This window comes from Eriocheir sinensis, unplaced genomic scaffold (assembly GCF_024679095.1).
Source record: "Eriocheir sinensis breed Jianghai 21 unplaced genomic scaffold, ASM2467909v1 Scaffold858, whole genome shotgun sequence".
Lineage (NCBI taxonomy): Eukaryota > Metazoa > Arthropoda > Malacostraca > Decapoda > Varunidae > Eriocheir > Eriocheir sinensis.
Window position 1 is genome coordinate 85,983 of NW_026112228.1, and position 20,323 is coordinate 106,305.

Here is a 20,323-nt window from a genome sequence, read left to right on the forward strand (position 1 = left end):
TTGTGACACTGAACACTGACGGCTGATGACTGCTAAACTACCGTGCCCCTGAGTTTGTTTGCTGGGTATGGCACTGAGAGACTTAGCTGCAGACGTACCTTATAGTTACTCACGAGGTAGCGACAGTCTGCCTCTGTTGACATCCGTGATAGCGATGGTCACCCGAAAACTTACTGCACTGAATACCCTGAAAGAAGAAAACGAAGAAAAGATTAGTTATGTGCTTACTAGAAACGTTTTTATGTGTGAATTCTGCCTGTCCATTACTTGAATTCCGCCTACCCATTACCAAGGCAAGAGGAATACATGATAGCCGTGTGAGTAAGTGCCTAGTAGGTGAGTGTGGTGACAATGTTCATATCTCGGAGTCTGAGAGATAATCGAAGACGCAGAATATTCCCCACACGAGGTAGTCTTTTATCTCTCAGATGCGGGAGGATATTGCATTATAAGCAAACGAGAAAGAATAAGAAAAATATTGCAAAGGACAAGGGGTATCTAGTGTCTGGTTATAAAGAAACAGTGCGAGGGTGAAAGTCTGTTAAATGAATTTTATATATAAATGACTAAAAGTGTACTGTATCAAATTAAAAAGTGTGTGTTAAAATTATAGGTTTGGTGCGTATAAATAAAACGATCTGTTTAAATTAAGTCTACTTTGTTAAATAAAGTACTGAACACAAAGAGCATGTTGAATAAATAAAATAAAAAAACATGAACTGAACATCACAAAAAAAAAAAAAATGTATTGCATAAATATAATATACAGAAATTATCAGAAAGGACTCCATAAACAAACAGAATGTACTTCAAAAATTCCTCGCAGATAACGAAGAATGTAAAGACAATGAACATAAACATCTTTTGAAGTTACGACGTACAGGAAATTAATGAATGAATGCATGAGCTGTATAAATGAAATAACTCACGGAACATTTGCAAATTCATGAACGTTGTTGTTGTATTCCCAAGATTTTCTTCTCCGCATGTCAGGAGGTATGTAATCTTATGTAAATCTCTCTCTCTCTCTCTCTCTCTCTCTCTCTCTCTCTCTCTCTCTCTCTCTCTCTCTCTCTCTCTCTCTCTCTCTCTCTCTCTCTCTCTCTCTCTCTCTCTCTCTCTCTCCCGACCCCCCTCTGTTTCGCTGTGCAGAAATAAGCTGCATTATGGCTTCAAATTGTGAGGTATTGGGCTTTGTGAGAGGCTTCGGGCCCTTTGTTCTAGGCAGGAAAATAAGAGCAAGCGGTGGTGGGTCCGCACATTATTGCGTCTACATACTATCTACTCGGGCCCGGCCATAAAGCTTCTCCTGTCGCAGTTTTTAGCTCGAACAATGCGTTTCGTTATCTCTGAGTTGCAGACACATACATACACTCCCACACACGTATAACCACCCACAAGCATATACAAACACATGGACGCGCATAAGCAGCCACATAAACACACACACACACACACACACACACACACACACACACACACACACAGGATTTTTCAAGTACGACAACAACATTAAAGCTTTCCTAGAACGAATTTTTAGTTACAAAAAAAAAAAAAAAAAAAAAATCACTAACATTTTGGTTTTCACAATATTCTGGTCAACCATGAGCGTCCGAATACGAGAGAGAGAGAGAGAGAGAGAGAGAGAGAGAGAGAGAGAGAGAGAGAGAGAGAGAGAGAGAGAGAGAGAGAGAGAGAGAGAGAGAGAGAGAGAGAGAGAGAGAGCGAGAGAGAGAGAGAGAGAGAGAGAGAGAGAGAGAGAGAGAGAGAGAGAGAGAGAGAGAGATAGATAAAAAAAAATCCGTGGTTTCTATCGACAGCGGTGCATGGGGAAGAGAGGGAAGGGAGGGGAGGGGCGCATTCATTTCTTCCTTTCCTCCCCTCCCCTATTCCCTCCCCGCACGCCACTCGCCGTTCTCTTCTCCACCCTGCGTCCTCCTATCCCCGGCCCAGCCTGCCAATCCTCACTCGCTCGGTTGGGACGGAAAGGAAAATATCATAACTGAGGGCCGGTGGATATTAACCTCAGGAATTTCATCATCTTCAAAGCTTCTGTAGAATGCTGCCTAGAGGTTGGAATTCTTGATGATATAGTATGTTGTCGAGTCAGATATAGTATTTTGCTGTTGTTGTTGGTTGCTTTCGAGGTGGTGGTGATTTTGGTTGTGAAGGCGTTTTATTTAGTGTGAGTGAGACTTATATGATACTTTCCTTCAACAATATCATGGCCACTAACTCAATATCCACCATTACCATTACTAATATTCCCCCTGGTACCACATAACAAAAGACTTGAGAGAGAGAAAAGAAAATAACTTGGGAAAGACGAATAAAAACAAAAACAATGACAGAAAATCAAAAAAATACTAAAAACGAAAGAAAAAAAAACACCGACTTGTCTTTTTGTACCTCTTCTAACCGCCACAGTCCAAGCTCTCTACACAGCAATAAAATCGAGGTAGAGTAGAGGGGAAGGAAGAGGAGGAGGAGGAGGAGAACGAGGAGGACGAGGCGGCGAAAGAGGAGGGAGAGGAAGGGGTACGAGGAGGAGAGGCAACCCTAATGTTACTCTCGTGTCCCACTCCGTCTCTCTCTTGCGTTCTGTTTGGTTGGTGTCTTGACTCTGAATTTCTGTCTACCGTACTGCTACTGTTGGACCTCGCTGTCGCCAAAACCCTCACACTTACTTACCGCTGCCAACCCTTTCTCCACCACTACAATCACAATCTTCCAAATACCATTACACTAACACAGCCAACCCCTTCCCCTCCACTATTATCACAGTCTTCCAAATACCATTACACTAACACTGCCAACCCCTTCCCCTCCACTACTCTCACAGTCTTCCATATACTATCACCATCACACTTACTAACACTGCCAACCCTTTCTCCACCACTACAATCACAATCTTCCAAATACCATTACACTAACACTGCCAACCCCTTCCCCTCCACTACAATCACAATCTTTCCAATTAGCATTACCATATTATTTTCCTCTACTGCTACAACTTGTCATCATTAGCCTGGTTACCATTATTTTACGACCATATTCGGTGTTTCTTCGATAGCTCTACCTTTACTACGATAGCGCTCATGTTACGTCTGAAATCGCGTATCTTCTTTCGGTGTGCTGTTTGCTTTTACGATATTTTACCGTATATACTGGTACTGATTTCTCTCTTCTTTTTGTTTTGTTTCTTGCCTAACATTTTAAATAGTTTTCGTACCACCGTTACCGCTACCACTTCCATTAGTATATATTTCTACATCTACTGTCATTATTTCTACCTTATATATACCAGAACCGATCTATGTCTTTTTTTTTGAGGGTGGGAGGGGAATTCTTTCTCCTATTTTACAACCACCATTACCTCCACCACTTCCATGAAATACAAGTACTACATCTGCCACCATTACCTCTTCCATATATTAGCTCTACATTTGCCACCATTACTCTTTTTCCACAACAACAACTGTACACACTTCTATAGCTGACCATTATAAGCATTACCTCCTTTCACCAACACTCCCACACTATCCCAATTCCTTACCCCATTTTGATCTTTCATATCTTCACAAAGCCTCAACTACACCACAAACTGCACGCATTCTATACTTCATTTCCGTTTATTGGAGGTACCTTTGCTTTCTCAGGATTTCATGGGGAAGGAAGGGGCTCAGTTCTATTATAGGGGAAGGAAGGAGCTCAGTTTATTTTTATAGGGAACATTCGCTTTATTATTCACTATTCCTTTCCACTCACATCTCTCCCCACCACGACCACCGGCATTGTTATCGTAAATATCATCCTCCCCAGCACGGGTCTCTCTACACAGCCTTTGTCCAGCAGCCTCGTTAGTTGGTACTTTTGTTGACGCTACATTTTAACAAACGTCGTCAGAGCTATTGCACTGCTCAAATTATAACGACCCAGTTTTCTTACTTCTTTACTTTTCTTACTCGTTCCTTTACGTCTGTGGAAACTTGTTATATACCTGAAGTAAAATGAAGTCTTAATGAACTGCGAAAAAATTTATACACAAAGGCCACTGCTGTTATTACTTCTACTGCGATAATGAACCTTTCTTCCTCCTCCTTTTTCATCTACCTACTTTGCTTCTTCAGTTGATCTACCTGTCTTACGCGCCTCTTCCACTTCCTGTTCTTTTCAATATTTATAGTGTGCCTGGTCCCCTCTACCCTCCTTTATCTGCCTACCTCCTGCCTCCCCTTTCTGTCTTCCCCCAGTCCCTCCTCTCTTAACTCTCCTCCTCCTCCTTCTCCTCCTCCCCCTCCGAGCTTCCCCCGCCCCAGGAGTCACAGATGTGCAGGCCTCACGGCAAGTACCGTTACGGCGGCCACAACAACACTTGAAACACCAACTACACACCGCTGACTACGACAACAAGCAGGGAAACAAAAACAAAAACAGAACATTCATTACTACAGTTGCTACTGCTACGACCACTACAACAGCTATTACTACCACTACCACTACCACTACTACTACTTCTACTACTACTACTACTACTACTACTGCCTCTTTACTTCAGATACACTCTCTCCAAACCCACCATATGAAAAAAAAAAAAGATTATAAACGCTACCCCCAAAGAGTAGATGCGGGAAAATTACTGTTTAAAGCACCTCAAAACAAGGATAGCAACATAAAGAACGAGAACAACAAGGAAGGCAGCGGTTAGTGGCAGTGGGCAGGGAGCGTAAGTACGTACAGGATCCTGCGTAAGGGTTGTCTGGCGGGCTACAGGGGTCGGATAATATGGGGATCAGGGAGGAAAGGTTCAGCGTGTTTGGCCGTGCTGGAAACGATAAATAAATGTAGGAGGAGGAGGAGGAGCAGGAGGAGGACGAGGAGGAGGACAGAGAACGCGGGAGGAGAAAAAGGAGGAGGAAACATGAAAGCGTGGAAGAACAAGCAACACAAAGCCCTTTTGTCTTATAACGAGGCCGCCTGCCTTAGTGCTTTAATCAACTCGTCAGGCACTTCGGTAACCTGCACAATCGATTGCAGCTCAACGTAGGCACGCAAACGTTCATGTGGAGGAAGAGAAAGAACAGTAAAATAATAATAATTCCAATGACAATAATATCAATAATAGTAGTAATAATAATAATAATAATAATAATAATAATAATAATAATAATAACAACAACAACAACAACAACAACAACAACAACAACAATTAGTAATAATAAGAAAAAAAGTAAAAATAACATAAAAAAAACTATGACGACGACGGGGAGGAGGAGGAGGAGGAGGAAGAGGAGGAGGAGGAGGAGGAGGAGGGTTGAATAATAACTGGTGTGAAGTTTGAAGTCAAAGACCTGCCCGAGCCTAATGGTGATTGTGGCGTGTAACTTGTGGAGCCTATATTGGGTCCGAATACTGCTGGTGCTGGTGATGGCGTGGCGGGGTGAGTGTGGGAAAGAGGTAGCTACGTGGTTTTGAGTTGCTGCTGGTGTTTGTGGTGTGGTTGGTCGAGGGTGGAAAAGAGGTAGCCATGTGGTTCTGACTGTTTCTGGTGGTAGTGGAGTTAGGTGAAGATGAAAAGAGGTAGCTATGTGGTTTTGAATTGCTGCTGGTGTTTGTGGTGTGGTTGGTCGAGGGTGGAAAAGAGGTAGCCATGTGGTTCTGACTGTTTCTGGTGGTAGTGGAGTTAGGTGAAGATGAAAAGAGGTAGCTACGTGGTTTTGAATTGCTGCTGGTTTTTGTGGTGTGGTTGGTTGAGGGTGGAAAAGAGGTAGCCATGTGGTTTTAACTGTTTCTGGTGGTAGTAGTGGAGTCATGTGATGATGAAAAAAGGTAGCCATGTGGTTCTGACTGTTTCTGGTGGTAGTGGAGTTTGGGTGAAGATGAAAAGAGATAGCCATGTGGTTCTGACTGTTTCTGGTGGTGGTAGTGTAGTTAGGTGAAGATACAAAGAGGTAGCTATGTGGTACTGACTGTGTTGGTGGTAGTGGAGTTTGGGTGAAAATGAAAAGAGATAGCCATGTGGTTCTGACTGTTTCTGGTGGTGGTAGTGTAGTTAGGTGAAGATACAAAGAGGTAGCTATGTGGTACTGACGGTGTTGGTGGTGGTGGTGGTGGGGTGATGGGGTGAGTGTGAAAGAGGGGTAGCTACGTGGTTTTCACTCTACCGCTGCTGTTAGTAGTAGTGGCGTGAGGGTGATAAAGAGATAGCTAAGTGATTTTGACCCTGTTGTTGGTGGTAGTGAAAGTGGTTGCGGTCGTGATGGTGATAATGGTGATGGAGCGCGTGGTAGCATAGGCACTCTCATTGGTAAAGGGAGGCTTATGCAGCTAGGTTGAAGTATTGTCTTTTCCATCTCGACCTTAAATATTGGAACACGAACAACCAACAATAATTAAACAGAAGACTCAGGACTGCCTCGCTCGTGTGCCTTTGGCGGCTCTGAAAACATTTGTACAGCTTCGTTAGGCCACACCAACTGCCTGACTGACTGACGGGTGATGAATGCTGTAGCAATTCTGAAACACACACACACACACACACACACACACACACACACACACACACACACACACACACACACACACACACACACAAAAGGAAGACAGTTACGGAATAGAAGTGAACGTGCATTGATGATTTACAAAGTGTAGTGTCCATGGCTTGCTAGCACGTTCCTTGCCTGCACGGAACTACACAAAGAGGGAGCTTGACGGCGAATCTGGTTTAATTACTCTAGGACGGAGCACGGTAAGGTGTATAATGTTAGTGATCGAGTTTTGCTGTATACCGTGTTTTTTTTCTTGGTAGCGATGCATGACATGGTTAATCAAGTTTATTTCACTTGTGTACAAGAAATATTCACAGTAAGTTTGTTTGAGTGTGTGTGTGTGTGTGTGTGTGTGTGTGTGTGTGTGTGTGTGTGTGTGTGTGTGTAACCACTTCCGATGAAATGTGCCTTCAATACCGGTACTAGGTAACCACTGCACACAATATTTCATCGCATTAATTCCTGTCAGCACCTAGATTATGCTTCTAATGAGGTTGGATTAGGTTACGCATTAAGTAATGAATAAGCACAGTGTCTACTAACAGGATCTCTCTTCTCGTGAACATCTCGAACGAAAGAAAACCCATAATGAGATGACGTGTTTACAGGCGCTGCCTCTCACCATTAATTACACTCGGCCTCGTTTCCGAAGCACGTTCTTTGATAAATGAACTTCAACTTTTTCCCTCACCATTTTCGACTTCCTATTCAGTATACTTCTAAGAGTTCATGATTAATTAAATCCTTAATGTTTGTGACTCAAGGGCGTACGAAAACACTTTTGTTTCCCGTGCGATTCGACTTTAAAATATTATAAAAGAAACGCTACTGTGAGTTACCTCGGGTGACGAAAATATGGACTAATTAATATCATGCCAATTATTTGAATGGGTGTTTTTTCGGTTCGCGACTATTAAGGCCGATGCTTCCTAAATTCATATCCTTAATTCATTGAGAACAACACACGGCGCGAGGCTCGCATTTTTTAGTACTACCGAATGGGTCGTAAGAGTTAACATTAGAATTGGGACGCTATATGAAATAAGTACAAGGAAAAAAGTCTAGACGAATAAGTTTAAGCTTATCGGTACAGAAACACATAGATACATCTCTCTCTCTCTCTCTCTCTCTCTCTCTCTCTCTCTCTCTCTCTCTCTCTCTCTCTCTCTCTCTCTCTCTCTCTCTCTCTCTCTCTCCGGATATTACCAGCTTCTGTTTACTCGAGGAACTCCACACAACTCTCACTATCAGATACAGACAGACTCCCGACGCTGCCTCCCCAAGCGGTCACCGGAACGATAGCCTTGAATACACACACACACACACACACACACACACACACACACACACACACACACACACACACACACACACACACACACACACACACACACACAAAGTTTGTTATAACTCGTAAAACCAATAAAGTGCATTTAGTTGCTTAATCAGAACGTGCAGATAAGACAGCAAAGGGATGATATTATTATTATTATTATTATTATTATTATTATTATTATTATTATTATTATTATTATAAGTAGTAGTAGTAGTAATAATAGTAGTAGTAGTAGTAGTAGTAGTAGTAGTAGTAGTAGTAGTAGTAGTAGTAATATTATTGTTATTACTACTCTTGCTATTACAATAACTACTACTACTATTATTAATGCAACAACTATTATTACTGTTATTATTATTTTCACGATTTAATCACTCCACTCCACATGTTAACCTTTTCTTTCTCTCATCATTTATACAGTATCATAGGAACGTAAGAACTCAAACATGTCTCCCTACCTTACCTCACTCTCCACCCACCTCCACCACCGCAACGGCCAACACTACCAACGGTATCGATGCAGGGGCGGTGATGAGAGGGGAGGGTGAGGGTGTAGCGGTTGTCAATAACAGACGGAGTGGTGACGTTTTGGTACAATAATAATGACAAACTGTGTCCTTTTGTCTCGCTTGATTGAACACGGATAAACGTTATGAGGTCTTGCTGGTGGTGTGAGTGTAGGAGTCAGGGTGGTGGTAATGTGTGTGTGTGTGTGTGTGTGTGTGTGTGTGTGTGTGTGTGTGTGTGTGTGTTAATTGATACACTTAATGAGTTCATAAGTCTAAGTTCATAACCAATAAAAGTTAAGTTATACAAATGACATAACGAACTTGACAAAGTCCAAAGCAAAATATAAATAGGTATAGTATTACCACTACAACAACAAAGAGAAATACTATTACTACTACTACTACAGCTATTACTACTACTACTACTGCTACTACTGATAATAATAATAATAATAATAATAATAATAATAATAATAATAATAATAATAATAATAATAATAATAATAAATTAATAAATAAATAAATAAATAAAAATGATAATTATATTAACAATGCTAGGGTTAGGTGGTAGCAATTGCTTTTCTTCAAATTTTTCTCTTTTAAGTGGAAATTAAAATAAGCCGTAACATGAAATCAATAAAAGCTTAACGCGTAACAATATGCTGTACATGAACTTGAACTATTCCAACAGAGAGCGTCGGAGAGGATGTAACACAGGTGACGCAAGAGGCGGGTAGAAGTAAAGGGGAAAGATTTCATAAGCTGTGCCAGAAATGTTACTCTCAAGAGCTTCCCGGAAACGTATTCACAGCCTCTGCCAACACGAGACCGACTATTAACTCTCACACGTTTGCCGGAGTTGTTATTTACCTTCTCGTGTTGCTTGTCAAAGTTGATGGACTGGAACCTCAACTATCGTCCCATCCTTATAATAACCTCCCCACTTACATTAATCAACACTTTCCAATGATATTTTTTGACTAACTTGACAAACTGGAACCTCAACTATTGTCCCATGCTTATATAATCTCCCCACTTACATTAATCAACCCTTTCCAACTCTATCTTTTGACTAACTTGACGAACAGGAACTTTGAAGTGGTCGTAATATTATACCTACTCTTTACCTTTTAAAAAGACAGCAATGGAAAGAATAGGTGAAGGTACAGAGATAGAAAAGAGCGGGGGTGGCGATACATGGAGATAAAATATAATTGTTAACAGAATGGAATTTATGAATGGTTAGAAAAAGAATATTTACTCTTTTCTACAATAAATATACAAAATGAAAAGGGTTAAACTTGTAATAAATTATGTACGATTCAAATCCTTAAGCAAGATCAGTTTAAAATGAAAATTATGCGACGGATAATATTTTTTTTTTGTATCTTCAGAGTGTTATTTCATGTTTTCTGATGTTCTTTTTTATGTTTGTCTGTCTGTCTGTCAGCCCGTCTGTCTCTGTCTGTGTGTGTCTATCTCTGCATGATTGGCTGCCTGCTTATCTGCCCACTTGATTGACTCTTGGTTTTGCCCTCTGTCTGTGTTTGTGTCTGTTTGTCTGTCTTTCTCATTATTTGTTTCTCTGTGTCTGTCTGGTGTCTGTTTGTCTGCCTCTCAGAGTGTCTTTCTGTTTGCCTCTCTGCCTGCCTGTCTGTTCGTTTGTCCATATATAAGTTTGTCTGTCCGAACGATTTTTTAGCATGTCTTTTTTTTTTTTTTTTACAACAAAGGAGGCAGCTCAAGGGCAACAAAAAAAGAAAACAATAATAAAAAAAAAGCCCGCTACTCGCTGCTCCTAAAGTAAAGCAAAAGAGGTCTGTCCGAATTGATGTCTGTTCGTCTGTGTGTGTGTGTTCTAGCAATTGTAGGTGTGCATATGTGTCCTCTGTTCTGTGTGATTGCTATTGCCTTGGCGCCGATGGGTTTTCTTGATTAAAAAAAAAAAATATAGACGCTGCCTATAGCGTCGGTAGGCTTTCTTGAGGGGTCTCTTGGACGACCTCAGCGAATTATATTCATAGTGACTGCCGTGGTGTATGACTCTTGCTTGACCAATGCTGTCCCCCGGTGCTGCTCATGACCGAATTCGCTGAAGTGAGGGTTAATTGAAGATCTGGGCAGCATGTGGGTAGTCTCTCGCCATTCGGCAATGGTTGAATATTGCCAGCATGCATCGGTGGGACTCGAACCTAAGTGCCTGGGGCTCACCACGCCTGCACGCTGACCACTCGGCCACCGCCTGACCATTTGATCATGTCCTAGCCGCTGTTTCTCCGTGCGTATTTCTATTCCTGAATGGTTGTCTGTGTGTATGTACCCGTATCTGCGAAGCGATCAGACAGCACTCTTCGCAAGGCACTTCTCTTATCCGCGAGACCTGAGTCAACATGGTTAGCAAACACGAGCTAATAGAATTCCGTGTTTGTAGATCTCTTGCGTTACGTTAAGCGCGCCTTCGATGGGAGGGGAATGGAAAGGCATCAGACACTATTTTAAGTCTTGATATCCTCCAAATCATACAACTTGAGGTCCTTCCTATATACTTCCTCTCTCTCTCTCTCTCTCTCTCAATTTTTAGTCTTGAAATCTTCGAAATCATTCAACTTGAGGTCCTTCGTATACTCTCTCTCTCTCTCTCTCTCTCTCTCTCTCTCTCTCTCTCTCTCTCTCTCTCTCTCTCTCTCAGTAGCAGAAACTATAAATGAGGTTGGTCTAGTTTTCTCGGCAAGAAGCATCGCCTCAGGAGCAAACTAATCGAGTGCGGCGAAATATCCAGCTTTGCGAACACTCGGCATTGTACTCGGCGAGGCCTCAACCGTAATACAGGTACGAGAGATGAGACAACAATGGAGTGCGGTCAAGTGCTCGCCCTCAGCGGTATGATGATTGTTTTTCTTGGCTCAGTGATGGGTAGAACACACTTGTAAGCTTAATGAGATACAACGAACTCGTCAGAGAATTGCTGAAATGGAAAATCATATGAAGTTTTCGAGATTGAACTTTTTTTTTTTAAGGGAAGTCGCCGGAAATGGGATAGGCGATAATAAAAGGTGGAACAAGGAAAAGGAAAAAATATGAAGCAGGAAAAAGAGGAAAGAGAAAGGAGAGAAAGAGATAGTTTTTTTTGTGTGTGTGTATGTGTGTATCTATGTGTTGTCTTGGGTTTTGCATAAATCTGCATTAATCTACATTTATGTATTTATCTTCCGTCTATTGTGCTGTTTATCCTTCATTTAATCAATATCAATAGCTCATCCTCCCCTAAAGCGTTGTGCTCTTTAGATCGTTATCTCGCCGCTGTCCTGTATCTTTCTTCACACACAAAGACTCGTGGTGTGTGACGCCTCCTCAGCAAACATTATAACACAGCAAGCGTAATGGTACTCTGCTTTTCCTCAGTCAAAGGGTAAGACAAAGACGAACGGAAAATGTTTATAATTTGCTATTCCGACATAGAAAACATCTGCCAAAAATAAAGGCATATTGAATCCTCGTATACTGCCAATGTAAAGTTTTGATGCTGTAACTACAAGAAAGCATCTCTTATGTAAAAAATATCCATAAAAAAAGGAAAACTTCTACAAAGGATCCACTACAAAATCATCCTCCAAAAAACATCCGTTAGTCTCCTACAGAAAATCCTCTATTAAAACATCCCCAGCAAAATATCCCTTACAAAAATTTCATCTACAAAAAATCCCAAACCAAAATTCCTTAAAAAAACCCAATCCCCTACAAAAATACCCATTACAAAACCATGTCATTCCTTACCAAAACATCCCCGACAAATGCATCTCGCAAAAAAAAACACATCCCCTATAAATACACCCATTATAAAAAAAAAGTTATTCACAATATAAAAAAAAATCAAGGGTCCAGGCAACACTATAGAGAGTTAAAGCTTCGATAATTACGACTTTGTTGATAAGCTTTATTAACTAACTTCTGACTGGATATTTTTTTTTCCTCATAATTCGTATACCACACCAGCTTATAATAAAAAAAGTTTCCTCACCTCATCATTCGTGTCCTTTTAATGCATAATCAAACAGTTTCCATTGCCGATAAAAAAATATATCTCCCTAAAAAAGGTCAATAACTTAGACATGATTAAGGATTCGACCCTGTCAAGCTACATCCATATGCATTAGCCATAAACTTTTACTGGATCGAATACTGTGAAACTGTTTCCATTATTTCCTACAAAAAAATATATCTCCTTAAAAAAAGGTCAATAACTTCGAAATGATTAAGGATTCGACCCTATCAAGTTACATCCATAAACATTAGCCATAAACTTTTACTGGATCGAATACTGTGAAACTGTTTCCATTATTGCCTACAAAAAAATATATCTCCCTAAAAAAAGGTCAATGACTTCGAAACGATTAAGGGTTCGATCCTATCAAGTTACATCCATATACATTAGCCATAAGCTTTTACCGGATCAAATACTGTGAATGTACTCGTAATGTGGATTCAGCGCCATGCAAAGAGAGAATGAATGACTCCTATCAAACCAAACGTCCAGATTCTCGAACATGGTTACAACTTCTGCCATACGAATCTCACGGTTTAGCCATATGCTCTTCAGCTGAGTGGCCTTTCTCCTCCTCTCCTCGACGCTTAAGTCTGGTGCCACAATTATATCGATCTCGTCCACCATCCAAGTTTATGAAATTCGACGGAAAACGAAACCATAAAGGGAAAATTGCATAAATCCCAAACTATCATATATTTTATTATGCAAATGGCTGATGCACCAATTACACTAACGCGCAATGTGTGTGTAATTTTATGCGTGTTTATAAATTTCTGCAGGAACGAAATTGATGCGTTTTTGTTCTATGCGGCGCGGCAAAATGTAATAAACAACTTTCCCTTGTTTAATTATAACGGGCCGAGCAAAACTTTGAGCGGTGCATTATTTATCTGCATCACATACATACTAACTCACGGGCCCGGTGTGCGTGCGTGTGTGTGTGTGTGTGTGTGTGTGTGTGTGTGTGTGTGTGTGTGTGTGTGTGTGTGTGTGTGTGGGAGGGGGGGGTGCAAGATAAATGAAAGAGGAAAGGAAAGGATCGTGAGAGAAAAGTTTAAAGAGGAAGGGAAGCACATAATGGAAAATACAAACGAATATAAAAGAGAGGAGACAACGGGAATGGAAGCAAGGGGAAAGTAAGTGCACATAGATCAAACACAGGAAAAAAAATGATAAAGGGAAGCCAAGGGATAATTAAGCATTCGGAAAAGAGAAGAGACGGAAGGGAAGGAAAATGAGGAAAAGATATAACTGAAGAGGTTAAAAGACTATAGAAAAAAGAAAGAAAAGAAAAAAGAAAAATGTAATATAAAAAAGAAATAGAAAGAGAAAAAAAAAGTATTAAGGAAACAGGTGAAGGCCAAGGGAACTCACGGGAAATATCATAATCTTGAGAAACTGAAAATATGTGGGGTATTAATAGCGATGATAAGACACAAGCGATACGAAAAGCAAGGAAGGCGAGAGACAGGAAGGCAAAGGAGCAGGGAAGGAAAGAGAAGCGAGGAAGCCGATGGGAAAGCTAACCGTGAAGGGTGAAATAAAATAAAATTGACGATGGAAAAGATTGCCGAGGGAAAACGTCACAAACTTTCCTTGCGCACCTGATCGGCCGTGACACAGAGCAAGAAGCAATAACATTCGCCCCTGTCACGCACCACCCCTGCCCTGCCCTGCCACACCTCCTCCTGCCACCCTGTCCCTTCCCTGTATGTAGCTCACGTTCACTGCTGCCTCCCTTCCCTTGCTCTGTCATGTTCCCTGCTGCCTCACGCCTTCTCCCTACCACTGACTATTCCCTCCCTCCCTCGGCCCCTTCCTCCCTTCCTCCCGCCATCTCCTGTCACGCCTTTCGCCTCCTCATACATCACAGAAGCCTTGCCTGCAGTTGCTTCCCCTGCACAACCTCTGCCTCGTCCCTGCCTCACAGTCTGACTAAAACCTTGCTCTGTGTGTTGCCTGACCATTACGCATATCAATTTTCTTCACCCACTCTGTATCTCTCTCTCTCTCTCTCTCTCTCTCTCTCTCTCTCTCTCTCTCTCTCTCTCTCTCTCTCTCTCTCTCTCTCTCTCTCTCTCTCTCTTTCTCTTTCTCTCCTGTTTCCTTTCGTTTTATCTCTTCTTTCCTTTCTTCCTCTCTCCCTTAATCCGTCTCTCTCTCTCTCTCTCTCTCTCTCACTACTGGTAACAAGGAGGAACAGCGTCTCGTCGACCAATAAAGTCTCCGCGAAAAAGTAAAGTCTTATCACACGCTCTTTATGAAGTTGTATCTCCCACTCCGCCGACGGTGATGGGATGCCTCCTCCTCCTCCTCTACCCCCTCACCCCCTCTCCCTTCCCTTCCACACACGTAAAGGATATCATTCACTGAGGAAACCACTAATAAATAACGCTCCTTGTAAAAATAAAGATTAAGAAGAAGTATTTTTTTTCATCCTTTTCCCGCGCGCCATCCGTTGCCTTTTGGTTTTAGTTATTAAGGATTTTTGTGTATTTTTTTTTATATATATACTTTTTATACTGCCATTCCATTCACGGTCGCTCTGTCGTAATCGCTCTATTTTTGCTTCTAATTCTTTAAGAGTGTGTGTGTGTGTGTGTGTGTGTGTGTGCAAAGTCGGTGTGTTGGCGGTGGCGGCGAACGGGCGTGATGAAAGGAAGGGAAAGAAACGAGAATAAATAAGGACGAGGGAGGGATGGATGACGATGAATGAAAATGAAAAGCAAAAGAGGAGAGGAATTGAAGAAAGGCGGAGGAATGACAATAAAGGGGGAATGGAATGGGAACGCGGGAAGGAATGAAAATAAAAAAAAGGGGAGGAAGGGAGGAAGGGAGGTTCATGGAGCAAAACGTGAGCTGGAAAAAAATATAAGAAGAAAAGGATGCACGTGAATGTATGATTATTGAAAAAGGTGCGGACTCGGCGCAGGAAGGCGGAAGAAGAGGCTGATGGTAAGGGAGGAGGAAAGAGAGGAAGGGAAAAAGGAAAAAAAAAGTTGGAAAGAGAGAAGGAAATAAAAAAGAAAGAAAGAAAGAAAGACAGAAGAGGCTGATGTTAAGGGAAGAGGAGAGAGAGGAAGGGAAAAGAAAAAAAGAAAGAAAGAAGGAAAGAAAGACAGAAAAAGAAGAAAACAGAAAAAAAGCATAAAGAAAGGAACAGAAAATGAAAAAAAGACAAAGAAAAGAAAAACGGAGGGAAAATATTACGAAGGAAAGAACGAAGAAAATAATGAAAAAAAGGAAGGAAGGAAAGAAAAATGAAAAGATATAAAGAAATAAAGAAGAAAGAAAGAAAGAAGGTAAGAACGAAAGAAAGGCAAAAGAGAATAATAAAAAAAAATGTAAGAAACAGGAAAAGAAAACCGAAAAAGAAAAACCGAAAAAAAGATAGAAAGAAAGGAAGACAGAAAGGAAGGAAGAAAGTACGAAAGAAAGGAAGGAAAGAAAAAAAAACCACCCATTAGTGAGAAAAGAGGGAACGGTAAAATACGAAAGAGATAAGGAAGGATAAAAGAAAGGAAAGGAAAAGAAGAGCAGGGGAGAAGGAGAAATAAGCAGGAAAATGAACAGGAAAAATAAGCTCGTGAGGGGAAAGAAAGGTAACACAGAAACGAAGGAAAGAGGGAGAGGATGAATGATTGAAAGGGAGACCTGAAGAACGCGAGGCAACTATCTTTTGAGCAGTTCCAAGTCGCTGCTAACAAGTGGCCGCAGCACAATATACCTTACCTGCCCTACATACCTGTATAGAAATCGTTATAAAAGGATCTAAATATCAAAGTATACCTCTTCACATTTGTAAACATACACCTCGCTTTCACGTCCACATGCTGTCATCATTATACAAACCTCTCTCCAGTTCCTTAGGCTTCAGCTTTAAAGTGGTGCAATTCACGATAGAAGAGACTTTATCATATTTCTGGGCCTCGCTGTAGCAATTTCAAAAAACGTATTACTGCTGGCCAAAAAAAAAAAAGATCTGAGAGAAACGAGGCAAAGAAGGAAGGTGGAAAAAGAGAAGACAAGCGTGCAAAGGTCCGGACGGAACAAAGGAAGGGAAGAGAAAGAAAACAACGAGAAAAGAAATGCAAAAAAAAAAATGAGTGAGGAGAGGAAGGAAAAAAATACAACATGAAGCAAGGAAAGCCGGAATGAAGGGAAGAAATGAAGCTAAGTGAAGCGTTCAAGTGGGCCCTGACAACGAATGGATGGGGGGGGGGGGTATGAAGGGACGGGGTATGGAATAGGGGAGAAGAAAGAAGGAGAGGTGGGGACGAAGGGAAAGGAAAGGAGATCGAGCTGGAAAAAGGAGAATACGAAGGGAAAGAGAAAACGGAGAAGGAAGTGTTTAAGGAGAGAGGAAGAGAAGGATTTGAGATGAAGAGAGAGATAAAGAAGACGGGGAAGAAGACTAACGGAGATAACGGGAAAGGGAAGGAGGAATGGGAAGATGAAAGAAGGACGATGGGAAGGAAATGGAGAGAGGAAAAAAAGGAAAATGGGTAAGAGAAGCGGAAAGGGAAAGGAATAGGAAGTAAAAAGGGGAAAATAAGGGGGATGGGAATGCAAAAGAGAGGAAGAAGAAGGATGAGGCAAAAGGGATGGGGAGGAGAATGGGCAGGGAAAGAAGAAGAGGGAGGTGAAGAGAGGGGGGGGGGGGGGAGGACCGTAATAGAGCAACGGGAAAATGGAATGGAAAGGGGAAGAAGACGGAGAAGGGGAAGAGGACTTAGACGGGAAAAGAAAACGTAAGGAGGAAATGAGGAAAGGAAGAGGAAAAGGAGAGGAAAGGACATTGATTTTACGAGGAGGAAATTTAGGCAGGAAAATTTTGCGTGTATTCATATTTTCTTTTCTCCTTTTTTTATTTTTTTTTACTATCAGTTCCCGGGTGTTTGCATAGATAAGCCTTGTGACCGATGGGATGGTGACGCCTCAAGTGACAGTGACTTTGTGGTGAGAGTGAGCGATGGTGGTGGTGGTGGTGGTAGAGAAGGATGAGCTAGTGAAGTGATAGTGTGAGAAGGGTAGTGTGGTGAAGAGGAGAGAGGTGGTGATAGTGACGAGGTGGTGGTAGTGGTGAAAGTGAAGAAGATCAGATAGAAAGAGCATTGATGGTGAATGACGGTGACGATGGTGATGAAGGCAAGTGATAGGGATGGGGTGGGTTCAGGTTCGTGCGAGGAAGTTTATCATAAGCTGCGTCTTTCACTATTCTTAAATCATTGTGTATCTCTGCGTATGCGTCTTGCAAGTGCTATAAAGAAGGTTAGTGAATGTTTGGTGGGTGTGGCGGCTGTGTTTATGGCGATTCTAGAAGTGGTGGGAAACGTATGATAATGATGTTTGCCTCTAAATAACTTATAAATGCATGAGTGAAAGAAGAAGGGGTGGTGATGGGAACATATGCTAGTACCTGACGTATGATGGTTGTAGTGTAGAGTGGAGTGGGGTTAGTGCTGGAGATGGTGAAGGTCCGAAAGAAATGAGAATGTGAGTTTAAAGCAGTGACTGGTGGCAGTGACGGTATATCTTATAAATGCATGAGTGTAAAAAGAAGGGGTGGTGATGGGAACATATGCTAGTACCTGACGTATAAGGGTTATAGTGTAGAGTGGAGTGGAGTGGGGTTAGTGCTGGAGATGGTGAAGGTCCGAAAGAAATGAGAATGTGAGTTTAAAGCAGTGACTGGTGGCGGTGACGGTAAAGTATGAAGTGGATGGAAAGCACAATGGATGGGTAGAGAAATGGTGACATGGACTGCTTTTTTTTTTTTTTACAGTAAAGAAGACAGCACAAGGACACAAAAAAAAGGTAACAATAAATAAAGCCCGCTACTCGCTGCTCCTGTAAAGAATCCGAAGAGGTGGCCGAAGGAGCAATCAATTACGGTTATGATTTCAAAATTAAAGGTGCAAATAACAAAAGTGAAGTCTTGCTTATTCCCAGCTGCCATATACACCTTATTTTTTTTCTGGTTGAGCTCAGTAAAAGGGTTTAGTCTTACAAAACATTGAAGTCTCAATACAATATTTTTTCTAAACTTCATTTCGTCTTGTTACTTAATGTTAAGACTCCCGCCCTGAACATCAACATTTTTCAAGTTTTATATATTTTCTACCATTTTTCTCGACGTTCAGTATGAGATTTCTAAACCGCATAAACCATTAAACTTTGAGAGTACTTTTCTACCAACTACTCTCCTCGCCGCCGCTCCTCGCTTTACAGCCCTGCAGCCTCCGCGCCTCCCACCCGCCATAGAGCCGAGCCAAGCGAGCGTCCTCGTCGCAAAAGACTCTTACGACACCTCGGGTCTCCAAGATAAACGAAATTCGTGTTATTTTTCCCATGACACCGCCCTCGTCTTGGTTCTACTGCCTTTATCGCACGCCGCACAAAGACGTACATTTCCGCCGGAGTGCCATTTCTCCTCGAGGCGGTGGCGGAGTGGTGAACGTTTTATATCCCTTACATCTCCTAGCCAATATTTGTAGTTAGTCAGACTTTTCAATAAAGAATCGAGTTCGATAACGAATTCATGAAATTCTATGAAATATTACGAGTTATGGGATCGAAAGATACATGTCGAGGAGCTTTCAAATAAATATAAACATCTAGCATATTTTTGTCATCATCGAGGATGGGATCCGCTCCCTAAATCACTAAAACAATATTGCTAACTTGAGAAAAATTTCAAGTATACTCTGTACCTAAACGTCTCACAACGGAGATGGAACACTGCATAAAAATATTGCAACTCACACTGATAACTTTGCTCATTTAATAAATTAAGGCATCGACATGTTTGTACCTATATTGCCTCTGACTTTTAACACGCACGTAACATGTTCTTCCGCCATGCTCACACCTCTACTCTACCATAAAACTAACACAACATTCTTCCCCTCTCACAGGTGCGGCGGCAGCAGTTCGCACGTCCACTGCCCCGGCCGGCCCCGTGCTGGTGGAGCCGCCCCCCAGCGTGGTGACCTTCACTAACAGCTCCGGGGCCGTGGTGGCGTGCCTGGCCCGCGGTGACCCTTCCCCCCAGGTGGCTTGGCTCAACTTGGACCACTCGCCCGTAACGAACATTCCCAGCGTGAGGGAGGTGAGTGCTGAGTGGCAGGTAACGAAGGGTGAAGCAACGCTGCATAGAGACGCAGATAGACAGCCACACAGATTGGAAAACAAACTGACACAAACACACACACGCGCGCGACCCCCCCTCCCACACTTTTTAAACATTTACTAACCTATATTCACGCTCTGCCTGGCGCTTCTCTACAGTATCCTATCAACCCTTCACCAACAACCATCATTCTAATCTTCCATCTCTCCCTATGCCTCCCTTTTGCTGACATCTACCTTCTTAGAACTCCAACGGCTCCTTCCCTCTCCTTTCATCCACGCCTTGTGCCTCCCTTCCACAGGTCCTGAGCAACGGGTCCCTGGTGGTGTGGCCCTTCAGCGGCACAGACTACCGCCAGGATGTCCACGCCGCTGTCTACCAGTGCCGCGCCTCCAACCCCGCTGGCGTGGTGCTGGCGCCTCCCACCACGCTTCGGGCCGGTAAGTGATGTATAGGTGCAACCGCGAACTGTCTTGATGAGGGACTGGGTTACGTTAAGCAGGTGAGTGTGGTGGCCCGCTGAGGCGACGATGGTGGTACACAGATGCGATTGGGGGGGTGGGGTTCACTTTCATGGCTTGGTTCGAAATGTTAATGATAGACAGTCCTCTTTTTTGTCTAATCACTTCGTTGCTCTGTTTCCATCTGTGTCGCTGGTTGTGCCTATTCCTCTGTTTCAGTTTGGATATATCAATTCGTAAGTCGGTTTGTCTTTCCTCTGTCGAAGTCTGTTGGTCTGCCTTTCCCTCGGTC

The 20,323-nt window shown here is 42.2% G+C and overlaps 1 protein-coding gene across 1 annotated transcript in view; it reads left to right on the forward strand.

Annotated features, from left to right (window-relative positions):
- The window catches only part of LOC126994729 (cell adhesion molecule Dscam2-like), a 43,178-nt gene extending 23,065 nt beyond the window's left edge, over positions 1-20,113 (forward strand). The window contains exons 2-3 of the mRNA XM_050854016.1: positions 19,356-19,549; positions 19,872-20,113. Coding sequence (XP_050709973.1) covers positions 19,356-19,549; positions 19,872-20,018 — 341 coding nt within the window. The 3' untranslated portion in view covers positions 20,019-20,113. The remainder of the gene's footprint in view (positions 1-19,355; positions 19,550-19,871) is intronic.
- Positions 20,114-20,323: the final 210 nt, after the last annotated feature.